Raw genomic sequence first — 13239 nt, 5'->3', positions numbered from 1 at the left:
CTGCGGTCAAATACTGTTACAGAATATGTTGGGATCATCCATTTGTTTTATGTAACTTTTAGAGAAATTAATTCCCCTACATTCCATTGACTGGTGAAGCAGATAAAAACAATTTGTTCATCTACAGTACCCGTATCAGAACTACAGTATTTTTGCATGCATTTTGTAATCGCAGTAGAGATATCTGCATTGTTATCTATATATTTGAGGTGTAGATGGCAGTAATGGGAAAATCTGATTAAGAATAATTGTTTGCAAAAATTAAATAGAGGGATTTCCTGCAGGGTAAGTTATCAGCTTGTGGTGGCTTTCTTATCTTAACGTACAGGTTTTTTTTTTTTTTTATAGGTTTTCCCAATGACAAGCTCAGGAGCACCGATAAGTGAATATCCATTCATAAGGACTGGCCTTCTCGGATTTATTGGACCAGCTGGGCTGGTCTTCGTTGTGGGAAAAATGGATGGTTTGATGGTTGTGAGTGGACGGAGACACAATGCTGATGACATAGTAGCAACGGCACTAGCAGTAGAACCAATGAAATTCGTCTACAGAGGAAGGTTTGTAAAAATGATCTGATAGTATTGTCTTTAAATAGGTATTTAAAGGGAACCTGTCAGGTGCAATATGCACCCAGAGCCACAAGCAGTTCTGGGTGCATATTCCTAATCCCTGCCTAACCGTCCCTGTATACACTAGCATAGATAAGGAGATCTTCAGAAAAAGTATTTCTAAAGCTTTTTTATAATATGATAATGAGGCCAGCGACTAGTCGTGAAGGCGTTACTTCCCCCTACTAGTCTGCTCTGTTAGCATGTTAGTATGCCCACAGGGGCGTGCTAACATGTTCTAACATGCTGTTCAATGTCGCGTTACCAGCAGTGACTAGCGTACCTGTGTCCGCGGTGAATGCTGAGCTGAATGCCCGATACTTCTGGTCATTCGCAGTATGAAGTCAGGTGTACGCGTCCCGGCTTCAGACAGGTCTAGTGCGCATGACCAGAAATACGTGGGCATTCAACTTCAGCATTCCCCGCGGACACAGGTACGCCCGGCACCGTTAGTGACGCTGCATTGAATAGCATGTTAGCACGCCCCTGTGGGCGTACTAACATGGTAAGAGGGTGGACTAGTCAGGGGAAGTAATGCCCTCACGACTAGTCCCTGGCCTCATTAGCGTATTATAAAAGAACTTTAGAAATAGTTTTTCTAAAGATCTCTTTATCTATGCTACTAGATACAGGGACGGTTAGGCAGGGATTAGCAATATACACCCAGAACTGGTCGTGGTTCTGGGTACATATTGCACCTGACGGGTTCCCTTTAAAGATGTTTTCCACCCCTATTATTTTATTTTCGCTATGGCCCAAGAATGTTATGAATGTAATTATCAGCAGATATTTGCTTCTGATCCCCCAACACCTCCGTCCTGAAAGCCAGGTCCTTCTCCAATCTTCCCTTCTTCTCGCCTGAGGTTGTCAGTGCATGACTGCTTCAGCGAACGATCACCCCTGGGCCAGTGATTGGTTGCAACAGTCACCTGCCAACAAAGCCAGACACTAAGGAGAGGATCCCGATGGGAAATCCTGCTGCCAGGCTGGTGGAGCAGCAGGTCATCCTATTCATCCTATCCACTTCAAGTAGCACGAGGTTGAATCCCCCTTACATGTGACTGAAAATGGATTTCATGGGGTTGAGCTCATACGCACGGTAAAAAATAAAAATACATCTATTGGCCCAAATGGGAAGTGTCGCCAATTATAGGCTCCATAGTATCTTCGGCCTATCACAACTGTAGCCTACCTGTTTGCTCATATGCCAGACAGGGGTTATGTCCTGCCCCAAAACCTGTAGTGAAAATGTCTTACTGTAAAGTTGGCACATGCATGGATCTGTCATGAGAATCACTAACGGGACCTAAGTATACAAGAAGTGTACAGGAGAAACCTACCAGAAGATAATGGAGTCCCTCAATCTTCAGCCCATTCATCGATAAAAATGGAAGTTGCTCTATGGACTTTTAAATTTCCAAACTGCATAGATAATCTTTAGTATGAAATTCCCGATAAAATCAAGTTTCTGACATATCGGGAAACAAATTATTCACTGTGAATACATCGTTCTGATATAGGCTAAATTAAAAAAATGGGGCCACCTACACAACGGTCTACCAATTCTTGTTCCCAGTTTTCTCTTGCAACCTTTGGCTACAGAAGCCACTCGCCTCTTGACTCGATTTCTTAATTCAGTCCTACAGCTGTATTCAGTTTCCTATTTTATTTATAATTGGGTATTATAGTGAAAAATTAGCTTTTATAAATATTTTTTTTTTGTGGTCTGATTTCACACTGTAAAATGATTTGTATTCCGGGCCGTCAGTGCGGTTGGTATAATTCCCTTTGATAGTTAAGCCATTTACAAGCCTTTCAAAATACCTTAGAGAAAAATGCAATTTTATGCAAACCATGTCACCATCTTTCTTGTCTTACAGGCTTTTTAGAATTCACATCAAACTGTTATAGTTATAGCCTCAGAGGACATCAATGGCCTAACAGGGTGTATACCGAAAGCCAATTCTCTGTGATTTTACAATAATGTGATAATGAATTTCTAAACATGTCCCAATAAAAGCTCAAATAGTTTAGAAAATGTCTAGGGCTGTAACGAGAAGAGTTGTCATTGCCAGAATGTAAATTAATTCTTCATCTGGTTCTTCCTCAAGAAAAAAAGTTTTTGGCTTATAAAGTTTGGAGCCATTCTGAGAGAATTCAATTTGTGTAGAAGAAAGGTCAAGTTTATTAAAACAAATATACATAATTTTTAGATTCTTTAATAATATAAAAAGGTCTCACACACAAAAGTATATTCCGATATCACCCATTTGGGCTCCATATTATGACGTTATTGTCCCCCCCAGAGACATTTCTTTATAAATTCTTTTATCACTTTTACGCCATGAAGGAAACTTTTATTGACTTGCTCTTCTAGACAATCTTAAGGCCACTTTACACACTGCGATATCGGTACCGATATCGCTAGTGTGGGTATCCGCTCCCATCGGTTGTGCGACATGTGCGCCACGGGCAGCGATTTGCCCAACATCGCGCAGACCTATCACACTACTTACCTGCCCTGCGACGTCGCTGTAACCGGCGAAACGCCTCCTTTCTAAGGGGGCGGTTCGTTCAGCGTCACAGCTGCGTCACTGAACCGCCGCCAAATAGAAGCCGAGGGGCGGAGATGAGCGGGACAAACATCCCGCCCACCTCCTTCCTTCCTCATTGCGGGCGGGAGGCAGGTAAGGAGAGGTGCCTCGTTCCTGCGGTGTCACACGTACCTATGTGTGCTGCCGCAGGAACGAGGAACAACTTCGTTACTGCTGCAGCAACGATATTAGAGAATTGACCCCATGTCACCGATGAGCGATTTTGCACGTTTTTGCAACAACGCAAAATCGCTCATAGGTGTCACACGCAACGGCATCGCTAAAGCGACTGGATCTGCGTCACAAATTCCGTGACCCCAACAAGATCGCTTGAGCGATGTCGCAGCGTGTAAAGCAGCCTTTAGTACGACTCCAGGCAGGCTGTACAAAAGGAGGAAATCAGTCAATTAATCAATATTAGTGCAATGCTATTAATTGAAGATAACAACTGACATATATATTAAAAGCATTTTGCCATATTGAATGGGTCCATAACCTTTTAAACATTCCCAACATACACATACAATTATATGCACTGTTCCCTGGCCCAAGGATGCAATTATAGTTGTCCACTAATTCTATATTGATGACATTTGTGATTGTCCTGAAGAAGGACCTTCTGCTCCGAAACGCGTAGAATAAATCAATTTCTAGGATTCGTCTTCATTTAACGGCAGCTCGGATTTTAACCCCCACTATTCATTGGCAAATAATTGGGAATGTGCATTTTTACAAAATTAATGATTTTTAGCTTGTTTAAAGGGAATATGTCACCAGATTTTTGCTCCCCCATCTGATAGCAGCATAATGTAGAGACCGAGCCCCTGATGCAAGCTATGTGTCACTTAGTGAGCTGTTTGCTGTCATTTTGATAAATTCAATGTTTTGTCTGCTGTAGATCTAGCAGTTATACAGAGCTCATGAATATGCTGGACTACCCACAGCACGCCAAGTAGTCCTCTAATGATAATCTACTGCTGATTAGTCAATGATTTTATCAAAACTACATAAGCAACCCAGTAATTGACACATTTCTGGAATCAGGATCTCTGCCCTACATTATGCTGCTCTCAGATTAGGTGGCAAAAACCTGGTGACAGATTCACTTTAAGTGCACATTAACCCTTTCACGACCGGCCGATTTTTCGCTTTCCGTTTTTTTTTTTCGCCATTCCTTTTCTGAGAGACGTAACTTTTTTATTTTTCAGTCAATATGGTCATGTGAGGGCTCATTTTTTGCGGAACGAGCTGTACTTTTAAATGAAACCATCAGTTTTACCATATTGTGTACTAGAAAATGGCAAAAAAATTCCAAATGCTGAAAAATTGCAAAAAAAGTGCGATAGCACTATGGTTTTTGAGATATTTTATTCACTGTGTTCACTATATGGTAAAACTGATGTGTGGGTGTGATGCCTCAGGTCAGTGCGAGTTCGTAGACACCAAACATGTATAGGTTTACTTTTATATAAGGGGTTAAAAAAAAATCGGAAGTTTGTCCGAAAAAAGTGGCGCACGTTTTACGCCATATTCCGTGACCCGTAGCGTTCTCATTTTTCGGGATCTTAGGCTCAATGACGGCTTATTTTTTGCGTCTCGAGCTGACGTTTTTAACGGTACCATTTTTGCGCAGATGCTACGTTTTGATCGCCTCTTATTGCATTTTGCGCAAAAGTTGTGGCGACAAAAAAACGTCGTTTTGGCGTTTGGAATTTTTTTGCCGCTACGCCGTTTACTGATCAGATTAATTGATTTTATATTTTGATAGATCGGGCGTTTCTGAACGCGGCGATACCAAATGTGTGTATATTTTTTATTTTTTTAACCCTTTAATTTTCAATGGGGCGAATGGGGGGTGATTTGAACTTTTAGGTTTTTTTGTTTTTTTTTAATTTTTTAAAACTTATTTTTTTACTTTTTTTTTTTTATTTTACTAGTCCCCCTAGGGGGCTATTGCGATCAGCATTCCGATCGCTCTGCAGTATCTGCTGATCACAGCTGGAAGGCTGTAAACAGCAGATACGCTGTCTTTCTCTTTTGCTGTGCCCCGGGCACAGCGAAAGTGAAACCAATTCATGTGTAGTACAGGAGTCATCACATGACCCTGTGCTACCATGACAACTATCGGGAGTCACGTGATCGCGTCACGTGACTTCCGGTTTCGGCGGTAAGTAAAACTTTACCGCGATCGCGCTTATAATGGCGCTGTCATGTATTTACAGCGCCATATAAGGGGTTAATCGGCACGAGCAGATAACGATTCTGCTCGTGCCTAGCAGGCACACATCTCAGCTGTGAAAATCAGCTGAGATGTGTGCCGATCGCGGCATGCTGCCGCCGGAGGACCGCGGGCAGTAAGATTATGTCATTTAGGACGTAATTTTACGGCCCGCGGTCGTTAAGGGGTTAAAGGCTTGTTCTCATGTTCCATTTTCATTCAGCAAATAGAGGGCAGCAGTTATAACCTGCCCAGGCCAAGGAACTAATGTACCAGCAGGATGAAGCAAGACCCCCAATAAGGTGGAGACATCACAGGTGCAAAAGAAGCAAATCACTCACACACTTCCAATCATGGAGCGGGCGTTTGCTGAATGATAAAATTGCACACAGATGGCTTGTATAGGGCGCCATTCACACATGTAGGTGCACAGTATCTGGCTAGCAGCCTATTAGTTACGCCCATACTATTCGACTAGGCGGGCTGCCCAGTACTATATAAGTGCGCCATATAACTGCTGCCCTCTATTTGCTATAAATAATTGCTGAATTTTTGGAGGAGATTTTTATCCCTCTTTTTGTTGCTTTTTTACTCATGTTCTAGTTTCAGGAGCGTACCCGTCCCTTGCCTCCTGGTTTCTTTTTTGCTGGGGAACATTGTGTTCATAATTGGCTTATTTGCACCGCCTGCCTTTCCATGCTGCAAGCAGAGACAGCCTTACTTAGTGGAGCACAAACTCTGCTAAGATAAGAAATCCATCCAGTTCCAGAACAGCACTAATAAGCTCTATAGCAAAGAGCTTGTAAGCGCTACACTCTAAAGGGCACTTTACACGCAGCGATATCGCGAGCGTACTCTCCCCCGTCGGTTGTGCGTCACGGTCAAATCGCTGCCCGTGGCGCACAACATCGCTTACACCTGTTACATATACTTACCTGCCTAGCGACGTCTCTGTGGCCGGCGAACTGCTCCCTTAGAAAGGGGGCGGTTCGTGCGGCGTCACAGCGGCATCACTAAGCGGCCGCCCAATAGAAGCAGAGGGGCAGAGATGAGCGGGACGAACATCCCGCCCACCTCCTTCCTTCCTCATTGCGGGCGGCCGCAGGTAAGGTGATGTTCCTCGTTCCTGCGGTGTCGCATGTAGCGATGTGTGCTGCCTCAGGAACGACGAACAACCTGCGTACTGCAACCGCAATGATAATCGGGAATGTAACGACACGTCAACGATCAACGATTAGGTGAGTAATTTTGATCGTTAACGGTCATTCGTGCGTTTCACACGCAACAACGTCGCTAACGAGGCCGGATGTGCGTCACGAATTCCGTGACCCCAACGACATCTCGTTAGCGATGTCGTTGCGTGTAAAGCGGCTTTTAGCCTAGGAAACTGACCTCTTACAGAACCTGTCAACTGATCCAAGCTGCTCAGATCGTGTCACCGAATCAGAGCCAGGCAGTATACAGTATTTCTCTCTGAAAAGATCCACAGTTTCAGTGAAAATATACTTTAAAGATGCAGTGCTGCTCTAGAGATGATTGACAGGTCTGGCCAATTTCTAGAGACCTATTAATCACATGGAACGACTCTTGGAGAGGCTGACCAGAGGTGGAGCCGGACTAGTCTCTCATGTCTAGATATGTACTCCTGCTGGATCTTTAAAGCATATTAAACTCTCCAGCTTTTCACAGATACTTATTCATGGCTGCCCGGTTCTGATTCTTCCTGTCCACCGTTTGACCAGCACAAATACGGTGACAGATTCCTTCTAAGGTTTACAAGGTTATCCGTATTGTGTCTTTGGCGGAAACGTTCTCTTTGCTTTATTCCTATTGCACTTTATGTTACATATCAATTACTCATGGTTTTTAAAATCCTTGCTATAGGATAATGTAGGATCCCGTGTAAAGCCAGAGATCAAGATATCAAAGTTGATTGAAAACAAACCTTCCACCGCTATCTGTCCATCATTCATCGGTCCATCCAGCCGGTCTTCTCGCGTCTCTGCAGATTGCCGCAGGAGGTGCACTTCGGCTTCTTTCCAATGTCACATAATAATAACTCCAATTACTTGCTTTGCATTTGTAGCTCGCCATGTTCGTGACTAAACAATCAGCGTTGAGCACATTGGGGTCTTGCAGCTCAGTTAATGACATGATGTACAGTTTATTTTATTGACACAAACCTGACATAACGTGAATTGCCGCTTTTCTGGGTGGAGAAGTGATCAGATTTCCCGAGTGCTGTTGACGGCTCGCACGGCTGCGGGCTTTATATAGCTAATAATTACCAGAGAAATCTCATCCCTGCCAATGTCTGTCATGTTCGAGGATGTGCCGCGACCATGTCTGAAATCTTCACGTACAGATGTGTCCCCGTTTTCTCAATCATTCATTGCTACAAAATATTATATTGATATTCCGTCCATGAAACCTAGATTTATTCTTCCGTCTTGTGGATCCTGCTTGTTTCTTGTTACCAATCACTTCAGGCCATGCATTATTATTTATATTGCTCCCCATAATCTCGTTACTGTAATAGTGTGGAAAAAATAGGAAGATGAGGAACATTTGAATCGCGTTCCAGGAAAAGTAAAGCTTGTGTATCTATGGTTTAAGGGCTGCTCTACTAAGACAACCTCTATTAATTTGCTCTATTAAAGCATGTAAACGTCAAAGCATGGAGAGGTGAGAGCTGCTAAACTGGTGATACGCTTTTGTTAGCTACCTCATACAAGCAAAACCAGTAGACCGCACTGTTTCAGTGTTTTTGCCCCTCATCAGTACATATCGGGGTACTCGTTGGCTGAATGAGATACGGTACCTTTCAATTCAGGTCAGGGTGAGATACTCGCGCGCATTAAAAGGGAATGTATCCATAGGATCAACCCTCCTAAGCAGTGTATATGGGCATGCAGGGCATAGAAAGTTGACTGACTGGTACCTACATATCTGTGATCTGATGTCTTATTTCAGAAAAATCTAAATTTTTTACTTACTATTTGAATGAGATCTAAGATCTGTAGGCCGGACATGAGAAGTTTCCTCTACAAAATATTTTAAATAAAAGCGAGCATCACCATTGCGAGACATGTAATGAATGAAATTAAGTATAGACACAAGGCACTCCCAAAATTCTTGATGCTGTGATTTTTTTTTAACAGTGGATGTGCATAAATAACGTTTTCGGTCACAGAAGACCTTCTTCAGTTGCACATGGGGAGACTGGATGGTGCTCGTGTCACAGCATGGGGGGGCAGCCCCCATGCAGCGGTGGATACCACGCTGTGACACGAGCACCATCCAGTCTCCTCATGTGCAACTGAAGAAGGTCTTCTGTGACCGAAAACGTTATTTATGCACATCCACTGTTAAATAAAATCACAGCATCAAGAATTTTGGGAGTGCCTTGTGTCTATACTTAGTTTCTTGGCTTTGGAACCTACTAAGTGCACCCCTTTCCATCTACATAATATTCACCATTTCAAGGAAGTGCCATTTGTTATATTCAATGTAATGAATGAAAAACCAGGCCACAGCCGATAATAAAGGAGTAAAGTGAAACCAAAGACCAGAAAAAGAAAAAAACCTTGTTAAAATTTAACTTTTAATAATGACATTAAAAGGTCAGATGACCAACAACATAAATATATATACAGGTAGGGTTTAGAACAGTGTTAGGATACCTACAAGAAACAGTAGAGAAAATACACTGGCCCTAGTAAGCCCTTAAGCTTTTATCCTTACCTAGCAATGGAGGGTGCAATTTGAATACAGTGTAGGGTATACTACGGAAATTTAGGGATTCACGTCGGTGAAGGGGGGCGCCATAACCGTAGGGTATCACACCCTCCATTGGTAGGTTGGGATAGACACTTAAAGACTCACTAGGGCCAGTGTATTTTCCCTACCATTTTTCTTTTAGGTATCCTAAAACTGTTATACACCCTACATGTATATATAGTTATGTTGTTGGTTATCTGACCTTTTAATATCATTATTAAAAGTTAAATTTTAACAGGGTTTTTTCTTTTACTAGTCTTTGGAGACATGTAATGACTAACAGTCTGCTCTCCTAACCATTAAAGTTCTGCAGTGTGATCAGAACTAACAGTATAACAGAACTAACATAGTATAGCAGAACTGAACTTTGTCTCATGCAAAAATATTTGCAGTTGTCCTAGTACTTCAGCTTCCATCTCACTTGCATCCAGTATTTGGGGAAGGGCAGCCCATCAGAAATGACAGCATTGTAGTATGACAACTGCAATTATGTTTGTAATGAAGCAAAGTTTAGTTCTGCTGTACTGAAGATGTTGAAATGATGATTATGAGTCTCAAGCGGTCTCTCGGGATCTGACTGCTGTTCCAAATTATAATGTCATGAGTGCACGCGAGAAAGAACAATAACAGACACTATATCGGTTATGGACCTTCTCCATGACGGAAGCTGAGCAACTGCCTCTCTTTATTGTTTGAAACTTTTTTTATAGTTCTTGAGAAGTGAAGGGTGTAGACAAAATACAGTCCAATCAAGTATCGCAGGCTGGACTCAGGACGTATAGAAATTAGCATAATCTCTTCTAGATTGGTCAGTCCAAGCTTTAGGAATTTCTCCTTTCTTCATTATCTTGGGTGTAGACAGGATGTGGCAGCCATCTTCAAGTTACATATACTGGTATATACTATGTTAAGGAAAATCACTAAATATGCAATATACATATATACGTGTTAGTAAGAAACAAAAGCATTCATAAATATGTGTGTTAGTTTACATCTACTAAACTATATACCCGAGTCCATGAAATGGCTGAATTAAGTACTTCTGGTTACTTAATTCTTATCCTCAACAAAGATAGCTCTGATTTCACTGCAGAGCTGTGTGTGATTATGAGAGCAGATTGTCAGTCATTACATGTCTCACACTCCCCTTTCATTGAAAATAAGTTCTGTTAGCATATTCATGCCAACAACCCAAAACATCCTAATAGAAAAGATCAACTTTTGGATAAATATTTGTATTAGTTGTTCTCTGTCAGGCTAGATTGTTTCTCTAATAGCAGCAAATAATCTGAATTATATTTGTTGGCCATATTAAATGTCTAGTGTATGGCCATTTAAAAAAAAAAACAATAGTTCTTTTGTAATAACATGTGGTCAGTGAGTTTTTCGGTTTTCCTCCTCAATTCCAACTGCAAGAATAAAGCAAGGTAATGTGAAATGAATCAAAATGTATGACTTTGTATTGATGATCATCCTTATCTATTGGGGTTTTCATAGAGACATGTTATGGAGATTAGTGCTACTTTCTCTTTGCAATGTTGGCACGCAAACCTGTATGATGTTGTGTTCATGTGACTATAAACACTAGAAAATGATATTTCATTGCGACCCCTCCCTCTTTACATTTGACTTGTATATGATATAAGTTTGGTAATTGTCTTTTTGCAGGATAGCAGTCTTTTCTGTGAATGTCCTGCATGATGAGAGGATAGTTATTGTTGCAGAGCAGCGGCCGGACTCTACAGAAGAGGATAGCTTCCAATGGATGAGCCGAGTCCTACAGGTCAGACATTGCTCTTCAAGTGGTCATTTGTGTATTTCATAAACTTATATAAAGGTACAATTTGTTAGCGAAAGTGGAAAAAAATGGAGGAAACTGCTTTTAACGTCATATAACAAATTGTTTAAGTAAAGTAATAATGTAAAGGACCGTTGTACCGTCTTGTGTTGCATGGCCTTTTAAATCGGTTATCAAGTTTGAGACTCTCTCCTGTGACCCTAAATCAAGACTTGTACAAAACCCGCGTATGAGTATTGATGCTATATAACTTTTTTATTTCTTGAGGTATTCTTCTGTCCTACCTGCCATCTTCATTACACGTAATGTGATTTGTTGTCTTTCGGTTTTATTTCCCTCAAGGCTTTGTTCACACTTTTGTCAAGATTTCCATTTGTGTGTTCCGTCATGGAAGCAGAAAAGCGAAAATTACTGAATATCTGTTCCTTCTTATGACAGACCCCTACTGATAATTAGGTCCATCATGACATCTGTCATTTTGAGTAAAGAATAGCTCTGCACTCTGCTCCCATCAAATACGACAACATCGTTTCACTGAGGCCCTTGATGGATGTGCAGACAGAGCCTGAATTAAAAAGTCTCCTTAAAGGGAAATTGTGAGCAGATTTGGGGCCTATAAGCTACGGCCAACACCAGTGGGCTCTTATATACAGCATTCTAACATGCTGTATATAAGAGCCCAGGCCGCTGTGTAGAACGTAAAAATCACTTTATAATACTCACCTAAACCGGTCACTGCGGTGGAGTTGGGTCATATGGGCGTCTCCATTGTCCGGTGCCAGCGCTTCCTCTTTCGGCCATCTGCGTCCTCCTTCTGAAGCCTATGTGCATGACACGTCCTACGTCATGCACACTCACTAGTCCCACGCAGGCACACTACAATACTTTAATGTACTCTGCTCGTGGCAGATCAAAGTGCACCTGCACAGGACCTCAATGCCGGCGAGTGTGGGTGACGTAGGACGTGCCATGCACCCCGGCTTCAGAAGGACGACAAAGATAGCCGAAAGAGGAGGCGCCGGAACCGAAGAACGGAGATGCCCATGTGACCCAACTCCACTGTAGCGACCGTGTAGGTAAGTATTATAAAGTGATTCTTATGTTCTACACAGCGGCCTGGGGTCTTATATACAGCATGTTAGAATGCTGTATATAAGAGCCCACTGGTGGTGGCCGCAGCTTATAGGCCCCAAATCTGAGCTGAGAGGTTCCTTTTAAGAACTAAACTAAGGTCTGGGCTTATATTTTACGTACCTATATCTTGGTTATATTTTAGGTGGATTTACTCTGCACATTTGTGTACACTAAGAAATCTCCTGGCATATATATTAAATGTATAATTTGGCCCCGATTTCACTGGACGCAGGTCAATAGTCTCCCATTTTCTGTTATACAAATCAAGGAAAGAGGAAAAAAAAGTCAGCTCACCAATCCATGAAACACCTGCACCAAATAGAAGAGATTCACATGGAGCCGTCTAGGTCCAGGCTTCCAAGAGGGAAATACAACTCAAAGAAACTTCTCCAGTGATAGGCTCTCCATAAATAAAAAGTTAACTTTATTGAAAAATCTTAAAATCAGGAATTGCCAGATAAACAATTCAATCCAGTGAACAAAATCCGACACGTTTAGGGGTTTAGTTAAGAGGATAGTGGGATGGAGGGGTGTAAAAGGGATGGGCTGTTTGTAGATATATAAAGAATATTGTGAATCTTGATATATTGTATTCTGATGATGCCATGATCTGTTATGACTATATTGTGCCTAATAAAATTTATTTGGTTAACAAAAAAAAAAATCTGACGCGTTTCGGCAAAGCTGCCTTAGACCATGACTAAGGCATCTTTGCCGAAACGCATCAGTTTTTGATCAGTGGATTGAATTGTTTGATTGGTAATTTCTGATTTTAAGAAATTTCAATAAAGTGAACTTTTTATTATAGAGAGCCTATTGCTGGAGGAGTTTTTGGCTGTTGTACAATATTTCTAGTGGCTAAAAAAGTGTAGATGGTTTACTATCCAGAGGTAACTGTAGCACACACACAATATTTTTTGGGGGAGGGTGGGAATCTATGGGTAACTGACATCTCAGAATAGCTCGAAGAATAGAAGTACTGTATATGGCTGAAAGTTCTTCCAATGTCTTCTACCGACATAGGGGTGACTCCCCCCTACCATGAGTTTTCACTCAATTTTCTGAGTCTACTGAATAATAATCTATATATACAATCATGCTATAGCC

General features: G+C 41.7%; 1 protein-coding gene across 8 annotated transcripts in view; it reads left to right on the top strand.

The window, feature by feature from the left end:
• DIP2C (disco interacting protein 2 homolog C) overlaps nt 1-13239 on the top strand; it is a 655955-nt gene that overhangs the window by 521489 nt on the left and 121227 nt on the right. For all 8 annotated transcript variants that reach the window (XM_075315465.1, XM_075315466.1, XM_075315463.1 and 5 more), the window contains 2 exons: nt 349-557; nt 10869-10983. In XM_075315465.1, the coding sequence (XP_075171580.1) occupies nt 349-557; nt 10869-10983 (324 nt within the window). The remainder of the gene's footprint in view (nt 1-348; nt 558-10868; nt 10984-13239) is intronic.

This window comes from Anomaloglossus baeobatrachus, chromosome 6 (assembly GCF_048569485.1).
Source record: "Anomaloglossus baeobatrachus isolate aAnoBae1 chromosome 6, aAnoBae1.hap1, whole genome shotgun sequence".
In the NCBI taxonomy this organism is placed as follows: Eukaryota; Metazoa; Chordata; class Amphibia; order Anura; family Aromobatidae; genus Anomaloglossus; species Anomaloglossus baeobatrachus.
This window is presented reverse-complemented; position numbering and strand designations above follow the sequence as displayed.